Below are 17,777 nucleotides of genomic sequence, written 5' to 3' on the forward strand. Positions count from 1 at the left end.
GCCCCTAACAGCTTAGTTAGCAAGATCACCACCTATCACACAGACTAACAAATCATCAATACTGCTGTTACTATGAGTGAGAAATTACAACTTGTATCAAACATTTGAATCTGAAAATTAAGAGACCAAAGAATCTAAATGCAACCATGTGCCAGCTAAAAAGCTCCTAGCATTAGTATTTTAGTAACTATGACACCCTTCTGTTTACTACGAAAAGAAGCTTTACAGAAAATTGTCTATAATAAAAATAAGCTAAGCCTTGGAAAACCAATTAAGATTGCAAAAGTCAATTTCTGAAAACGGTTCTGAGAAATGAAAATATTTCTGAGCTTCTGTTCAGAAATTTTAACATTTATCACTATTTCATTAACACTATCCAGGATGATAGGGAGCAACCAGGATACCAGCCATTTAAGTTAACTCACAGGAAGCAAGGACATTAGAATTCTTACTAAGAAATACAGGGCTACAGTTCTCACAGAAGAACAAAGATTGTTAAGGAAAATTTTTTCCATTTTCCATAATAAAAGACAGACAACAACAAAGAAGGGGGCCTTTTTTTTTTTTTTTTAATATTTTAGGTCAGAATAAAAAAGACAAAAATAGTTTTTACTATACATTCACATTTCTCTTCTCCACAGTTGTTTTTTTTTTTTTTCTCTTTTTCTTTCAGGAGGTCCAGAGCTGACTTGCCATTAGAAACTTGATTTTCCTACAAATTTGGGTACGCCACAAGGGATACCTCACTGATTTTTAAGGTCTGGAATTCTGAGACTCTTAATGAGGAAGTTTTGGCGGAAAGAAACATCACATCATTTGTTTATTGTAAAACAACTACTTTAATATTTTTATTATTTATCTTAAAACTCAGTACTAATGAACCCAGATAAGTGATGTTGCTTCAGGATGTTTCTTCATTTTTGTCCCCCTTCTGCTCAGATACCTTAGCAAGTCTGAACCCTATGGCAGTTATTATGTATTTATCTGAAAGAGTGCCCATCATGATACAGGTGATAATTTGTAAAGTTTCCACATTTTGCTCAAGATTTAAGTCTTAGACACTGAAAAGCCAGTAAAACTTGGACTGGCCAAGTATGCCTCTCAACCACTGTCATACCTCATCAACCAAATACACAGGAGAACTCCTTCTCCCAGGATGTACCTCTAAGTACTTGCCTTCCATCTTTGCATTTTTATCCTGAGATGGCAGCAGGAAGAATCTTAAGCACTGAAATGACTTGAAGTAGTCTGCTCTTCAGTCTATGCAATTCCACATTCTTAGATTCGCACCCATGCTACACAATGTAAGAATATTGGTTGTTCCTGTTTCTTCTGAACAATGCTTTAATCAGTTTGAATACTTTTAAGTTCTACATCACCTTTAAGTGTGAATACCATCTATTTTAAAAATATGATTCACTACCATCCACATACAGATTCTTGTGAAGACATCTGCAGATTCAAGCAAAGGTGGCTCAATGTTTCCATGAACTACCAGGCCTTTTTTCCTGAAAGAGAAAGAAAATACTGTAACAAACTAATATCAAGACATTAAATTCAGAAACACTTTTTGAAAGACTGTAATTTTCTTCACTGAATTTTAATTTCTTCTAGCATTGTGAATCATTTGTAGAAGATTGCCACAGATCGCCTTAAGTTATCATGGGTGCATTTGCAACTCTATTTGCCAACCTCGTTGCACAATTACTCTTAATCTTATGATCAGATACCTTCCAGCTCTAGCAGCTTCCTAAGGAAAACAGAATACACACAATAGATTTGGGAAAAGTTGAGACAAATCTATCATCAAATGCATGCTTGGAAACTAGTTCTAGAGAAGAGCTTTTGGCACTCCAGTAAGTGAGTTTCAGTTTCAAGAAAACTGAAAAATAAAACAAAACAAACAAGAACCTCACCTTCCCCTACCCTGCCCTTCCCTCTACCCCAATATAAAGAATGGTGGTAGGGTAGAGAAGACAGAATATTTAACAGGTATTCTAGATTAACAGGTATGTTGGTTTTGGAGAAAGTTCACTCTCTAGAATGACTGAAGCTGTCAAGAAATTTGTATTCTTTTTACAGCATCAAGCTCTTCAGAACTAAATGATACGGAAGGCAAGGTGCTACCTTATGATAAATTGTAACAGTTGGCAAGCAGCATTCACACAACACTGAACATCAGCTCTAGGGTACAAGAAACAGACTGATAGTCCTATACAACAGTTGTAAAGAAGGCACAGTACTGAGCTGTCAAATGTTTCCTGTGGCCTTACCAGTCATTGAGATGAAGTAGATGACTGTGGAACACTACCTCCCATCACAATGCTGTTTTTGTCTGTGAGGGTTTTAAGCACAGTTGTGGCTGGTGACTGCAGAATTTTACGTGAAAGCCTCATTCTACCATCAGTTGGATCACGTCCGAAGTATTTAACCTGTTAAGAAAACTTACCACTTTAAGCCCACCACACCGCTTTCAGATCTGATAAAGTTATGTTAAATCACCATATGAGACTGATCAACTTAAAGATAGAATTAGCTTCAAAAAAAGAGAGGAAAATGCTTAAAAGAAAACAAAAAAATATGCAAAACCACATACAATAGACACTGTTTGTTCTATGCTGCTTGGTCAGGTCAACATGGTACCTAAGATAGCAAGGGTATGACGCTAAGAACTCTGATTGGAGGTGATCAGGCATTTAGGCAGCACAGAAAAGCAATCTCATATAGCAAAGTATTTCCGTCAGAAACACAAAACAACAAAAAAAATCAAAAGTACTAAAATATGAACAGCAGTTTGTTATCATTTTAAAGTTCAAAAAATTTACCTGAATTTCTTGTCCAACTTCTAATCCCAGGGCACTAGGATGTTTAATCTAGAACAGATAATTTTTCAGAAAAACTCAGTTTTCAGGAGGGAAAAAAACAAACAAACAAACAAAAAAAAAACCATACAGATGTCTTCTTGCTACATCTCAAGCAACCACGCATGGACTAAAGTGGCTCAATGAACTAGTCAACTAATGAACTACAGACTTCTACGTTACATAGAACGGGTATTAGACCAAAAGATGTGATGTCCATAAAAGTATCAACAACACAATGATAGCAAGCATACAGCGAGACTCCTTGCAGCTCTAAACACAGGGCAAGCAAAGGTTAAACAAGAAAATGCTGCTAGTCTAAGACAGCTTTTTGTGTTACAAAAATAGACTCTAGACTCTAGTATGTGTGTTACAGCTGATGGAGACTGGGTTAGTTAAGAATTCATTTAAAAACAAAAAAAAGTGTTTTAGAATCTCTAGTTTACACTTGTTTAAGGATGCATTACCTTTCTTTGATCAAGCTGTGAATTATGAAGTAACACTGGTGTCATGTTCGGATACAATTTTATCATCACTCCAGAATCTCTGGAAAACAGCACAACAGTCATTTCAAAAATACACCGATAGAAGTCTGTATATAACTTGTGTTGCAAATTTATTCCAAACACAAGCATCATCCTTTTTTTAAATTCTCCTCTCAACCATGGCTATGCATTTCTCCTTAATCTAAACCGGATGGAAACTACACTGTCCTAACTATTTTAAAATACAAAGTACATCCAAGAAGTGCTTGCCATTTCAATTCAAGATTTGTCCTTTCAAAAAAGTGAAAGCAAATTCCAATCACCTCTCCCAGATACAAAGATGAAAAAAGACCTTCAAGTTTGTAATTAAAGGAGACATTCTAACAACTAAATAGCAAAAAGCCTTATTAAGAGAATGTTTTCAATACAGCAAAATACTAGGGATAATGCAGGTGCCAACATCACCATCAGAAGTTTGGCTTTAAAAACCAATTTTATAATCCTATCAGGAATATATCTATGTAAATAAATTCAATTCAATTTCAGAGCACTTTTCATACCTAATTTCAGTAATTGTGGCTGTATAAACTGCACCAAATTCCAAATTAACTTCCTGCTGTAGGGAAAAGAGGAAAAAAACAGTAAGACGCATACTCAGAAACTGCAAACCGAAACAGCTAACATAAAGTCTGTCCTTACGTCATCTTTGCAGATTTCACGGATGAACTCTCTTGCTTCATGCATAGCACTAGGTGTGGGAGCAAACACAGAATACGTCTCTTCATCCAGCTGACTTAAAGTTACACCTTAGAAATAGAATTTATTAATGAAAGAATCCTCACTGAACACTCCTATTTTTTCAGCAAGCAGAAAATTTGCACGTAGTAAAGACTTGCACAGAGCAAAGTGGTTTTGCATAGTCTGACAAAGATCTCGAGTCATCATTTCAAATATTCTTCAGATTAGGCACTGGACAGCTCTACATACAACTGTATAGAAACCATGTCAGAGGTATGCATGCCAAAACCTGGACGAACTTGTGTTCCACATGCAACTATCTACATTTGCACAATCATTGCTTACTATAACCCTACTGTAAGTGGAAAAAATCTTGAGAGCTTAATTTAATCTTAGATTTTTTTTTTTTATTAATGTTAATGAATTTAATTATTAAACTGTAATTTTCATTAATAGCTGATGGAAATTAAAGTTTTTCAGAGCTAGAACATAGTAAGGTTGCACAGTAAAATTCTTCACACCTCTCGACTAGTTTTCCATCCAACAGGCCACGTATGCTTTCAGTCAAAGTAGCATAATCTCTTTTCTCCTACCCAGTCCCCTAACAAGCACTACCTGAGCCAGCTAGATTATTGAAAGAGTTCCAAGTCCAAAGCAGCTGAAGCAGAACATCTACTTGATACGCTATGAACATCAAACATTTTAAAAATGTAGTTCTCTAAAAATAGGGAATGTGTGAAATCTTGCTATATTAACCAACGAAAGAAAGAACCTGTACTTACAGATAAGTGCTCAGAAAAATCTGATATATTTAATGGTATCACAGCAGAAACACCTCTGCCATGGCTGAACAGTGGCTGATTATTAGCTTCATCATGTTGGCGAGGTGTAAAGTTTGGATTAAGTCTAGCTTCACTGGTTTGAAAGTAACAAACAAAGCGCAGCCTCTCAAATACGTAAAGTTCTTAACGCTTTAAAAATTCTGCCCACTAACTTCTGAGGCCAACTACAGCTATTGGTCTAATTTTGACCAACCTCTACCAAAGCATCAGCTGCCCTATTTGGGAAATGGCAATACAGAACTTTGAATTTGGCACCTAATGTCGAGCAGAACAATTTTTTTTTCCAAGAAATGTAACGAGGTCACTAAACTTCTCCCACACTACTCGTTACTAGTTTAAGCCCCAGTACACATCACTCCTGCAATGTGATAGTGAGCTCTATTTCTAACATTTCCCAGCATGTTAAGAGCAGATACAAACTCCTCACAGAGTCCTAAGAATGCAGGGCAAGAGCACCATAGAAAAGAGCTCAGTACCTCTTCCTAATCAAAAAGCTTGAGTCTACAGGCAGAAAGGCTACGTATATTTGATCTATACTGCAACATGTTCATAACATATCAGACCTGCTTGGCTTCACCACACTTCTGGAAATTCCTGCTGCAAGAAAACCTACAAGCACTTCTGCAGAGAATCTATACAACAGAATAGCCAAAATGAGCTTTATCTATTTGAAACACTGGAATCTCTTATTTAGTGAGCCTTTACTGTACGTTGATCTGTACTGAGTATTGGAATGGCTAAACATACTAGTCTAAACACTGTTAGACAGGCTGCAGTATAAAGCGCCTTCTACACTTAATATTTCTTCCTATATAACTTGCTAGGATGTTTCTACTGAAACACAAATGCCCTCAGGTGTTAAACAGAGGTGTTCTACAAAACAATTTGTAAAGTTTAAGCTTACCTTTGTCTAGGTTCTGAAAGGACATGAAAGGTAGTATTAACACTTAAATTACTAGCACAGCTACTGTTATGTGCTACCAAGTTCCACTAATTAAAACCCCATACTAGTGATTTTTGTACAGGGAAGAGAAGCTATTAACACATAAGGATAAACAATCACAGGAAAACAAAGATGTCTTACCTGTCTGTGCTTGAAGTTTTTTCAAATTATAGGCCCCAGGACCAATGAACCTTAACCTTTTTGATAATGGCACATGGATAGTTTCTGAAAGAACACATAAATATACTTTGAAATGCTAAGTATGATGATCCTGAATACCATCACAAAAGTCCTTTTTTTTTTTTAAACAACTAGTTATTATATGCTGAACACTGATGAAATCATGTTTAAGTATTAGAATTAATGAAAACTTAGAACGTAAGTAATTTGAGTGTAAATTACCTTAAGCCATTCCAATGCTTGCATCTATCCCTATTCTCATTTTGTGAGTTCCACACAACTTCAGCTTATTCTGCTTTCTAACGTGCAATGAATTAGTACAGTATTGCCCCACAGGGCAATAAAAAAATAACAACTCCCCTCAGAAATCACGGAAGACAGAAAAATACGATACGTTCATTAAAAAAGCTGCTTTAAACAGTAACTTATTGTTATAAACTATAAAAAGACATCAATTCATATCAACATGCAACTAATAATTACCTACAACTGGTCCATTTTCTTTTCTGTTAGGTCTGGGTTTTGCCAGTGTTTGGTTCATAATTTGCAAAATCTCCCTCTTTGCAGCTGTAGAGGTTAGGGAAAAGGAAGAAGAGGGAAAAGTTTTGCATAAGACTATAACAAAAGCAACATAAATTTATATTAAAGTAGATAACTTCCATTCATGAAATCTACCTCTTGCCTAATTTAACAATATATCACAGTAATATGACACATTTTAGGTAGTGTACCTTTGTTGGAGTAGGACCTTCTGCTCTGTGTACTAGTTCTACACCTTCAGCACATGTATTGACTTTATGCAGACCAAAACGTTAACAACAAAGCACAGAACTGTATGCTGTTATTTAAATAAATTAGAGATGATGAGAGCAACAGGGTGTAGCTTTGATTAGCTAAGTTATGATATACTGGCCTGAAACTTTAACTGATCCTCTTGAAGTGATACACCTTTGAACAGGAATTACTAGTTCTTCTATTTTAATAAATGTTTTCTTGTTAAAGTGTTGCCACTACAGTTGAGTGGAAATTTCTTACAACTAGAGAAATCCGTAATAACGCTTGTACCTTCAGTTTTCATATGGTTCAATAATATTTTAGCTGTACATGCCAGAATACAAACAGCAGTAAGTTTCAATAGTAGATATATTTGAATTTATGATATGCAAGAAACAGTTTGCTCTGTTTTTGATAGCATTATTCTGTTGGATTTAAAACAAACATGGAATAGAGTGTTTGTTAACTGTATTAAGAACAACAAATACTTAAATAGCAACTAGGTGACTCTTGCCTCTCCAAACTTTCACCTATCAAAAGCAATCCAATTTCACTGCCCAAAGCTGCACATCAGCCTTCGTTACCCGTATTATTTAAGGAGTACTGAGCTACTACATGTTAATGATGAACTCCCTGAGATGTCAAGGACTTTTACCCTACCTATTTTCCCCCCTCCTGTTTGCTCTACCACAAGTTTCACCGCATTTTTTTCCAGAAGATATACATTGATCTAAATAGGTCATCATTAGAATCATACCACGTGCATTAAGTATTTTTTTGTTCTCTTAATAAGAACGTAAACCTCTAGGAGCAGCACACACTTTCACGTACACTATGTACAACCATATGGAACATAACCATGCTGGGAAGATTATTTTTTTTCTTTCTTGAAGACTAAATGCTCTCAAACACATAAGTTCGTTCTGTATCAAGTACTAATATTCAAGCACTGCATACAACACTGAACTTTTTTTTTTTTAAATCCCCATGCCTGCCTTAGCCCCTCACCCCTCCCCCCAAATAAAATATTTAAATAAATAATTTAATACATTTTAGAACTTAATATAATGGGTGCAAATCTTAACATGGACTTACCAGTGCCTTGCTGAATAGCTTCCATGACAACTTTTATTGGTATTCCTGGTAGTTTTAGATCAACCTAATGTATACAGAGTTAAAGTAGTGAGTTAAGTAGCATCAATATACAGGGAAAGCGTTTTTAGACAGACATTCCTGAAGACTGATAAAATGAATCTTTCATGTTACAATACCTGCAAGGCAGTTATCCCTTTATTAGTACCCGCCATTTTGAAATCCATATCGCCATAGTAATCTTCAATTCCCTGTCAGTACATGGAGAAAGAGAAATTGGAGTAACTGTGTCTCAGTACCAATTCTCATTACACCAAAAGTGCATTCTAGGCTTCAGTAAGCCAAAGTAGACTAGGAGCCCCTTGCAGACTTGGTGTCACTTCAGATTTGTATCTTTTTTTTCCCACCCTTACTTCACCATTCCTGATTAACACAGTTCCTTTCAGTTCTTATAAGCTGAGAGCTTTTGTGTTTGTGGACTAGTTTTTGAATAAATCCCCAGTTTACTTGGTATGATCACCAGCTGCCACAGGAAGCAGCAGCATGATCACGTGCATTTTTCCTCCCCAGCAACCTTGCCAACTGCTCTCCTTCCAATATACCGTGCGTTTCACTAAACTACTGATTCCAATCATTCTGACCCTTTCTTTCATTAGAGACAAAATTTGGAATAGTACACTTATCAGAGCTTTTAAGTAACAACTGAGTAGTTACACAAAATTAACATGACTAGACATTTTATAGATTTTTTTAAATGGAGGCAGCTGCAAGACAAAACTACTAATATGTCCAATAGTGTATGTTCTAGAATTAAGTGGGTAAAAATAATGTTACAAAAAGGATGTAGAGGTATTTTACAGAATTGAACATCAATAGAAACCACTGTGCTACCAAAACTCACCAGGATGTCTGTCAGCAAACGATAGTCCTCAAGATCTCCTTTTTCTGGACTGTATTTGGTAACGAGACCCACTGCTACACCTGCCACTGCACTCGATACTGGAACTCCTAATAGTGGTAATTAAATGCACATTTTTTTTTTTTAATAAGCTTTGGTTACTTCCAAATCCTTTAACACGCTATCATATGCAGTTCATCCTTTTTGTACCTGCATCCATTAATGCCAAACTCCCACCACATGCAGAAGCCATTGAAGATGACCCTACAGAGTTAGAATATAGGAGAAAAATAGTATTAAATCCTGGTAAGAAGCATTCGAAACGAGACTAGCTGGTAATACTGTTCAATGACTGTTGGAAAATTAATGTTCTGGTAACCAGAAGATACCATGCAGCCATATACATACTACAATAAATAATTTTACCAGACAGTTTCTGTAGCAAAAACACTTTAGCAAGAAACTGGTAATAGTTTGAATCTTTTGTGATACTGAGTAAAAAATGATCATCAAGCTGGGGAGTTTGTCAGCTGCAAATGGGACTCATTCCCTTTCCTCAGTAACTCCTTCTCCCAGACACCAAATCTCACTATACTGCTAGGAAATTGCAGGTTGCTCTCATGGAACTCCTGTCCACAAAGCAGAACCTGCAGAAAGGTGAAATCAATAGCTTCCTCCCAAAACGGGGAGATAAAGAAAACAGGAATTATCTGTAAGTCGGGAAGGTTACCAGCTGTGGTTAAATAATGAAGAATGGATTTCAGTACATGTTAACATATTCTTCACTCTGGAGCCACCAAGATTAAAAAGCTTAAAACTGAAATCTGTTGTCTACAAAAACATCTATATGTAGTTTGTCAAAGTTGTTTTTTTGTTTAAGAACAAATTATCTCTTGTTTCTCGAAGAACAAGAAAGCCATAATACCATTTGACTCTAAGACTTCAGAAGTAACTCGTATTGTGAAAGGGAAATCCTGAGGAATAATTGGTTTCAGTGCTCGCTCTGCCAGTGCACCTGATAAAATACAAATAAAAGCCATAAATAAAAGACAATCAAAATATTAGAGGTTACAGCGTAAAACAACTTCTGTAGTTTTAACCTACCATGTCCAAGTTCTCTTCTGTTTACACCAGTAACTTTACCAATCTCATTTGTTGCGTAAGGAGGAAACTATAGAGCAAAAAAATAGAAGTACACATAGAGGAGATTAACTTGTGTTTGTTTTGAAATGAAAAAGAAACTTTGAAAAAGTCTCTTTGAAGTTTTGGTGCATCTCAAGGTAAAAACAACAACAACAAACAACTAAATATTAAACAACCACACAACTTCTACCAGTCACTTAGTTTGCAAGTCAGGATTAGTTGACAGCGTTCATTTAGTTCATGCTTTAATTCCCCGTAACAAAAGAGAATAAAGCAGCTGCAAGGTAGCCAAGGAATAGGACAACAGGCTTACTCTAATTAAACTTGTCAAACCACATATCAGAAATCTTGCTTCTGTCATACAGATGACACAAATACATCTCTTGCCTGTACAAAATACTTTGGGCAAGTTCCAAAGGCTGACTAAGACTGGAGATGTAAAAGCACTTATTAACTATTAGTGTAGCATGTCAGCTGCACACATTAATTTACTAAAAGTAATTGAGCAGGTTAATCCTGCCTGCAGTAGTAACCTGTCTTTAAGAAACTAACCTGATGTTAAACTATTAGAAAGGCTGCATAAAACAGCAGCTTATAAATTATGTAGTGCTTTTTAGGAAACCAGCATTTCTGTTGATAAACTACAGGATAAATTCATATATAAATTGTAATTAGCAAAACCTAGCAGATCTAGAGATAATTCATATTCTTGGAATTAAACAATTTCAATTCTGAAAGCAAGAGCTGAAGCCCTTATATAAATCACGCAGAAAGCTGTGGAAACTCACCTCATAATGCAGCATGAAGTTTTTATCTTTAACTCCACTGTTAAAAAAAACAAGACCATGTCAAAAAGATCAACCAAACGTGTCCTAAATATTATATGTAGTAAGATTATATTCAACTCTACCTAGAAATTGACCAAGTAAATCCTGCAGATCTGCTGATTCATTAACACCCACACTCATTTTTTCATTTTATTTTATTTTTTAAGTAAATGAGTTAAAAAACATGGTCTCAGTTAACATGCCATGTTTGAGTTAACATATGAGGGTTGTATCTTTGTAGACATTTAAGCAGCTTTCCTAGCTGTCAGGAATAGAACAGGCACTTATCAATGCTTTATGCCAATTTTGATGCAACATACAGCAGACAAACCTCAAGAATGTCAGCACCTTACTGCACACACTGCAGTACACTCCAACCCCACACATGTCAATGGAATTAATGTATTCTTATTAACAGCAACTTTTATAAAATGTGTTTAAGTGCTCACCCTCTGTTAGTACCACTGACAGAAAACCATAAAGATACACATACCTCACAGCTGTTGAAATAAGATCTGATTTTACACTTGATTCTATGGAGTCAAATGTAACTGTACAGAGAACCTAGAATAAGGGATAAACAAACAGCGCTTAGACACTTTTACGTTTTACAACTTTTCATACTGATAATGAAGAATAAAAAAATGATTTCAGCAACAAACATGATACCATCATCTATCACTTCTGAAAATCTTATTCTCTCAAATACTCATGATTTATAAAGATTATACAATCTTACAAGTGATCACATTTAAAAATACTGATTTTATGCCTCCTACCCTGTCAGTAGCAGTTTGTTCACTAAAACTGAATACACTCATTTAAAAACCAGGGATCTTAATTATGCAGACAATACTCTGTGAAATATAATATGTGAAATATGAATTATGCACACAATACTGTGTGCAAGCCTGTTTATTACACAGACTTCCAGCACACATTATTCTTATCAGGATAAAATAAGGAAATTTCATGTTTAAATGAAAAGTACAAGCCTTTTGGCTTCTGATACATTATATTTAGAACTTAAATAATTTAATAATACTACCTGTGTTTGACCTCTCTGAAATAAGGCTGATCCATGAAGCATTTTAAACATATTCACTTCACATTTAATATCTCTGAGGGAAGTCAAATCTCTTCCATCACATCTAAAGTTAGGAGCAGAAATTATGAAATCAATGAAACTATAGTCTTGGAGAAAAAAAAATGACAGAAATAATTATACAGTAAGGATTTGACATACTTACCTTCTATATTCATTCAGAATAAGATTTCTAAAAATATCCTTAGAGACCACATTGAAAGATTCCATGATTTCATATGGCTCAGCCTCTGGAAATTTTTCTGGGTATAAAAAAAAGAAACCGTAACTGAAATTAGGAAATGAATCTCAGAGAACTTCTAAAATAGCATGGCCAACAAACAGCACACTGTAATTTTAAGTACCACTAGTTTGATATAAGCATTTTCTAAATACTAAGAAAACATAAAATACCTTTCAGCTGCTCTTCTGTTTCAAGCCTTATTTTGTTAATTGCTTCATCTCTAGAAATCTAGAAGACAGGATTTGCAACCAGTTAACTCTACAGAGTGGAATAACAGAAGAAGCTTGGGTTGTTGGGTTTGTTGTAAAGTTCTGTAAGACCCAAAGAAAAATAGGACTTCCACACAATTTCAAAAAGATCAATTACGTATCACAAGAAATTAGTTCTGGCAGATAAGAATTGACAAGACAATTCATTACCCTTACACATACATTCAGATGAGAAGAGGTTAGCATGAAGAAATTAAGTCTTACTACAATTTCATTATATTAAATCAAATCACATTTGAATTGATTACTTACTTTATCATGGCTAGTATCCGTGAACACTGTGTAGATCTTGTTAAAAGCAAGTCTTTTGGAAGAAAAGAAAGAAATTTCAGAAATGCAATTACACAAATAGTATCTTTTAAGACTAGATGTTTGTTTTTTGAATGAAAGCACCAGACTGCCATTTACAAACACTAGTCTCAGCTGTCCATCCTGCCTGCTGCTCTCCTACTCCCCATCACCTCCATGACAAAATTCATGAAAGCCAACATAACCCTGGCTCCTCGTGTCACCATTCCACAAGAATGGCACATGAGCTTGCAATGCTTTTACTGTTTTTGCACCACTTATTTTGCCCTGTCCTTCCCACTAAGCATAAAAGGAGAGCTGAAGGCAGTGTCCCTAAATTTCTACGGAAAATGTAGCAAGAAATTCTAAACATTGAAAACATTTTCTTGAACAAGATCCCAAACATTTTAATCACAAATGATTAAATAATCATTAATAAGTATTTCTGAATCACTTAACAGAAATTAGGTCAAAATTGTTCTGAACTTACTTCTTTGCACATTCCACAATCTCCTCAGGAGCAACAAATAACTTCTGAACAGTTCTCTTGACAACACCTTGTTCTTTCACTAGCTGTTGAATTCCTTGAATTATGTGCTGGGTATGCTTCACCCCTACTTTGATGGCATGACAGAAATCTTGTTGCAATATATTCTCAGCAGTTGCTTCCAACATAACTACCAATGGAAAGTCAGAAACCAGATTAATTACTATTTTATTTTTCAATAGCAATCTACAACTCAACCAAGACAATATAGGTTACCTTTAAACTGCATAACAATGGAATTTACTCTACCCCAAAGTTATCTAGCAATATTGTTCATTCCTACTATTGCCTAGAAACAGAAGTTTCAAAGATTTAAAAAAATATCTGTAACAAGTGGCCTACAATTTTCAAACTGAGCACTCAACAGGTATTGATAGTTAACCCACTTACCAACTTGATTTTGTGGGGCTCCAGCAACAACTAAATTTAAAATGCTAGAAGACATTTGTTTTCGGGTTGGATTGATAACAGTTTCTCCATCGATTAGTCCTACCCTTACTGCACCTAGAAACAAACTCCAGAAAATTATTATTATAATAAAAGTTCTTCTAAAGGTATCATTTGACTCTGTCAATTATACATCTAAAAGCAATAATTAAGGTAAGGATTTGTTTTAAAATATTAGCATGTCAGCTATACATTAAAAACAACTCTATAAAGCAAGATTATTCATTCTTCAATTTCTCTTTGGCAGTATCACTGTGAAGCACTTATGTTCTTTATAAAATATTTGCAGTGACACAGTTCTCATAACACATTTGCAATGGCAAAGCTCTTCTTGAGCTCCCGGAGAAACAGGATTCTTATAAAGCATTGTGGAAAAAGTAGCTGTAAGTTGCTTTAAAAGACAAAATTCAAGGAGCCGCTGACCATTGTATTACATTATTTCTGGATTATAAATCCTTATATAAGCGTATTTAGACCAGAAAAAAATGCTGCTGTGAAGCACAACAATTCTATGCATCATAAAGTGAATTTCAGCACATTAAACAAAAGATAGCGGCCTTTAGACTCCAATTCTTCTTAGAAGTAAGAAAATGTTGTCTAATTTGCCTATTATATTCAAGATACTCAGGATTTCAGAATATGTACTTACCTATAGGACCATTCCATGGAATATCAGATAAGGCAAGAGCTGCAGAAGCTAGAATTGAGATATAAATCTATTAGCAAAAATTAATTATATTAAAATCACACAAGCAATAATTTTGAGTTTTCTTACCTCCATTAATTGCCAGAATGTCAGGATCATTGACACCGTCTACTGCTAAAAGATTACAAAGGATCTGGCATAAGATAAAAGACAGTGAATAATTTTGACCTATAAATTTTTATTAACTGTCAATAGAAAGCTCAGGACAATAAAACAAAAACATTCCACATTTTTATAAGCTAAAAAGGAAAGCTGGTTCAGGTGCTTAAGCCAGAAGGCTTACGAAAACGCATGTGAAAAATATAACATGTAACACTTATTAACCTTTTCTCTCCCCTGTTGTAACAGAGCACTTTTGAATTTTCTCTCTGTATCTCTGCAATGCATTTTGAGAACTAGCATGTAATAAAAACATTGTAAGACATGCAAATGAGAAACTAAAAAGTAGAATTACAGAATTAGACTTCTTCAAACTGTAAAGCCATGCTGGATGCTAATAAAAATTGCTTTTCTATCACTTATAATTTTCACTGGATATGCCCAAATCTTCCACTCTAAAGGTAGCTGCAGTTAAGGACAGTCAGCACGACCTACCTGTGTATCATAGAAGTAGCCTACTGGAAAGAGGGGTCTGATTGACCTATCTGCAAAAGAAACATTCAGAGTGTAAGCATTCAACAAGCAGTCATTATCCGGTTTATCTTCTAATAAACCCCACAAGAAACTGACAAGATAGTTTAAATGAACAACCCAAACAAATGAGAAGAGAAATTTTAGCATGAGATGTAATCAACTCTAAAATTCCACCAGCACTCAGAGAAAAATAAGAGGTTTATTATATGGGTGAGTATATCAATCGTCTCGTAACACAGAGTAACGAGCATTAAAAAAAGTCTTCTACCGTTTAAGATACAAATGGTCTATTAAATAGTATTTTACCAGAAATGCCTCCAATGAAGAGACATAAAAGACAGGAATGCTTTTACTGATTTTCTTTGAGGACTGTGTGCTACTTCTAAGGTGTCTGGATTTACCCCTAACTTTATTTGTCTGAAGTGTGTAGAACTCTGACAACCCAGGCCTTAAAGGATGTTCTCTCTCAACTCGTTTCATGCAGTCTTAAAACGTTGACTTATTTGACATCAGCTTCATGTACATTGAACCTCAAAAGCTGTTATCTTAATCGTGAAAGTCTTAAGCCATGGTAGAGAGGTTAAGCCATGGTTAAATCGGTTCTTTCTTCCGCCTCTCCAGGCAGATATGGAACTGCAGAAGCGACATCTCATGAAGGTGCGATCTTAGATACACTAAGGTGACATGGAAGTTCTTGAGACCCAGACACATACATAAAGGACTATGCATACAGCCCCAGATGACTGAAGTTTTTACAATTATCCCCTATAAACTTCAAAAAGAAAGTGCAAGGTACGTTTTCCCTGACATTGCTGCAGAAACAATCAACCTTGCAAGCAACAGTTGCAAGTTACTACCTCTTCGCAGAGGCTCATGAGGTATTATGTAATATTTTTAAAATATCATAAATAAAATGATTCAGCCTACCTATTACTCTGCTTGTAAGAATTTCTTTGTCAGTAGTACCAAGTTCTCTTCTTAAATAGTTTGTAGGAATTCTTCCTGCTGCTGCAGCTTTCTGACGATAGTCAACCTTTTAAAAAACAAAACCGGGATTCCTAAGGACAACAGATCAGTAATTACAAAGCCACGGAATTGTTCAAGTTGGAGAGGACACCTCAGGTCTATACTCTAATCTCTGACTCAGAGCAAGGTCTATGCTGAATCAACTGCGCCCTGCATGATGACCAAAAATTCCAGGTCACTGACACAAATATTAATCGGGCAATGTCCCAGGACAGACCCTCTGAGAAAACCACTATTATTCAGTCTTAAGGTAGAATAGGAATCGTTAATCCTTAACACTTGTAAACCCTTTGAGCATAACACTGAGGCCATTTTTTCCACACAACTAAAATACAATGTCTGAAACTTGGATGCTGTGGGAGACGTGCAAGTTCACAAAGCTCTCAGTAGAGAGCATACCCACTGACACCACTTCAGAACAGATACAGCAATGAGAACACCACACCAGAGAACACCACTTCATCCACAGATACAGTGACGCTCTCACAGAACATCTGCTGTTCTGAGGTCCAAGCTCTGTACTCTGCTGCTCGCCTTCCTCTCTCCCCTCAGCATCTTGAGCTCTGCTATTTTATAATTAGCACAGCAAAGGCTGTCACTAATTATCACAAAGCAAGTTTTGTCATTAGTACTTACCACTAGTGGCATGAACTGAGATGTAGAAGGCTTGGTTTTACTGACTGCTGTGACCATTACTGCTGTGTCACCTAGCTAGATCAAGAGGAAAAAAAAAAAAGAAAAAAAGATTATCTGCAACCAAAGTATTAACTGAAGTCCTACACATATTCATATATTAATACTCCAGTTCCCAATACTCTCTGCAGAAAAACAACCGCATAATTCTCTGAGTTAGGCGAGTTGTTGGAAAAAAAGCCTGTCATTGCCCCTAACAGATAGCTGCACTTTCATTAGGGATTAAATTGCTACTTGAGACTTGGCACAACTTTTTTACAGGCTAGAACACATCAATGATGGCTGCTCACACCCAAAACCTGTGAAGTTCCACAAACTCTAGGCTCTTTTTTTAATTATTATTATTATTATTATTATTATTTATTACCTGAACAACAGCAGACCCATCAGCAAACCTAGCGAGCTTTCCAGAAGACAGCTCCATCTTCCTGCGGGAGAGAAACCATCCGTTACCCACAGCGATGCCACCTCTCCGTTGCCTCCCACGCTCCCCCCCAGCACCCATCCTACAGGGCAGCGGCTGCACCTCAGGGCGGCTGTGCAAACCCCCATGACACACGGAAGGGGGGAGCTCCACCCACACAAGCAACTCCGAGGGGGTTTCGCCCCAGCGTTCCCGATCCCCTCAGCTCGGGGGAAGCCTCCAGCCCCACACACGGTGCCCGCCAGCCCCACAGGCGAGGCGCCGCCTCTGGGCTCCGTGCAGGCGCTGCCGATCCCCGCTCCCTCCCGGCCCCTCGGTGCCGCTGCGGCCGCTCACCTGCCCCCCACCTCCACCGCCACGGCCCGGCCGGGCCCAGGCTGCGCCGCCAGGCCGCGGGCAGGAGCCATCCGCGGCCCGCAGCCTCCCGGCAGCGCCAGGCGCCGCCATCTCGCCGCGACCCGGCCGCCAACGGCCCCCAGGGGCAGGGCGCCCAGCGCGGCCCAGCGGCGGCTCGTGGCGGCGGCCATGGCGCTGGGACGGGGCGGGCACAGCGGCGGCCGCCGCGCCCCCGGTGGCTGCGGCGTCAGCGCGGCCCGGAGCCCCCCGGCGCCCCCTGGCGGGGCTCCGCCGCCC

The 17,777-nt window shown here is 37.1% G+C and overlaps 1 protein-coding gene across 1 annotated transcript; it reads right to left on the reverse strand.

Annotated features, from left to right (window-relative positions):
• Positions 1-641: 641 nt before the first annotated feature.
• Positions 642-17,704, reverse strand: PNPT1 (polyribonucleotide nucleotidyltransferase 1). The gene is made up of 29 exons (XM_068675273.1): positions 17,481-17,704; positions 17,088-17,148; positions 16,664-16,738; positions 15,929-16,034; positions 14,963-15,012; positions 14,438-14,501; positions 14,312-14,359; positions 13,606-13,719; positions 13,159-13,345; positions 12,633-12,684; positions 12,282-12,339; positions 12,034-12,130; positions 11,832-11,934; positions 11,277-11,347; positions 10,745-10,781; positions 9,918-9,984; positions 9,739-9,828; positions 9,024-9,077; positions 8,817-8,923; positions 8,095-8,166; positions 7,919-7,982; positions 6,533-6,616; positions 6,011-6,094; positions 4,046-4,152; positions 3,907-3,962; positions 3,329-3,407; positions 2,826-2,873; positions 2,274-2,432; positions 642-1,508 (listed from the first exon to the last, which is right to left on the reverse strand). Exons 1-28 carry the CDS (start codon positions 17,669-17,671, stop codon positions 2,277-2,279), a joined length of 2,382 nt encoding a protein of 793 aa, XP_068531374.1. The 5' UTR covers positions 17,672-17,704; the 3' UTR covers positions 642-1,508; positions 2,274-2,276.
• Positions 17,705-17,777: the final 73 nt, after the last annotated feature.

The sequence above is a fragment of the Anas acuta genome, chromosome 3 (assembly GCF_963932015.1).
Source record: "Anas acuta chromosome 3, bAnaAcu1.1, whole genome shotgun sequence".
In the NCBI taxonomy this organism is placed as follows: Eukaryota; Metazoa; Chordata; class Aves; order Anseriformes; family Anatidae; genus Anas; species Anas acuta.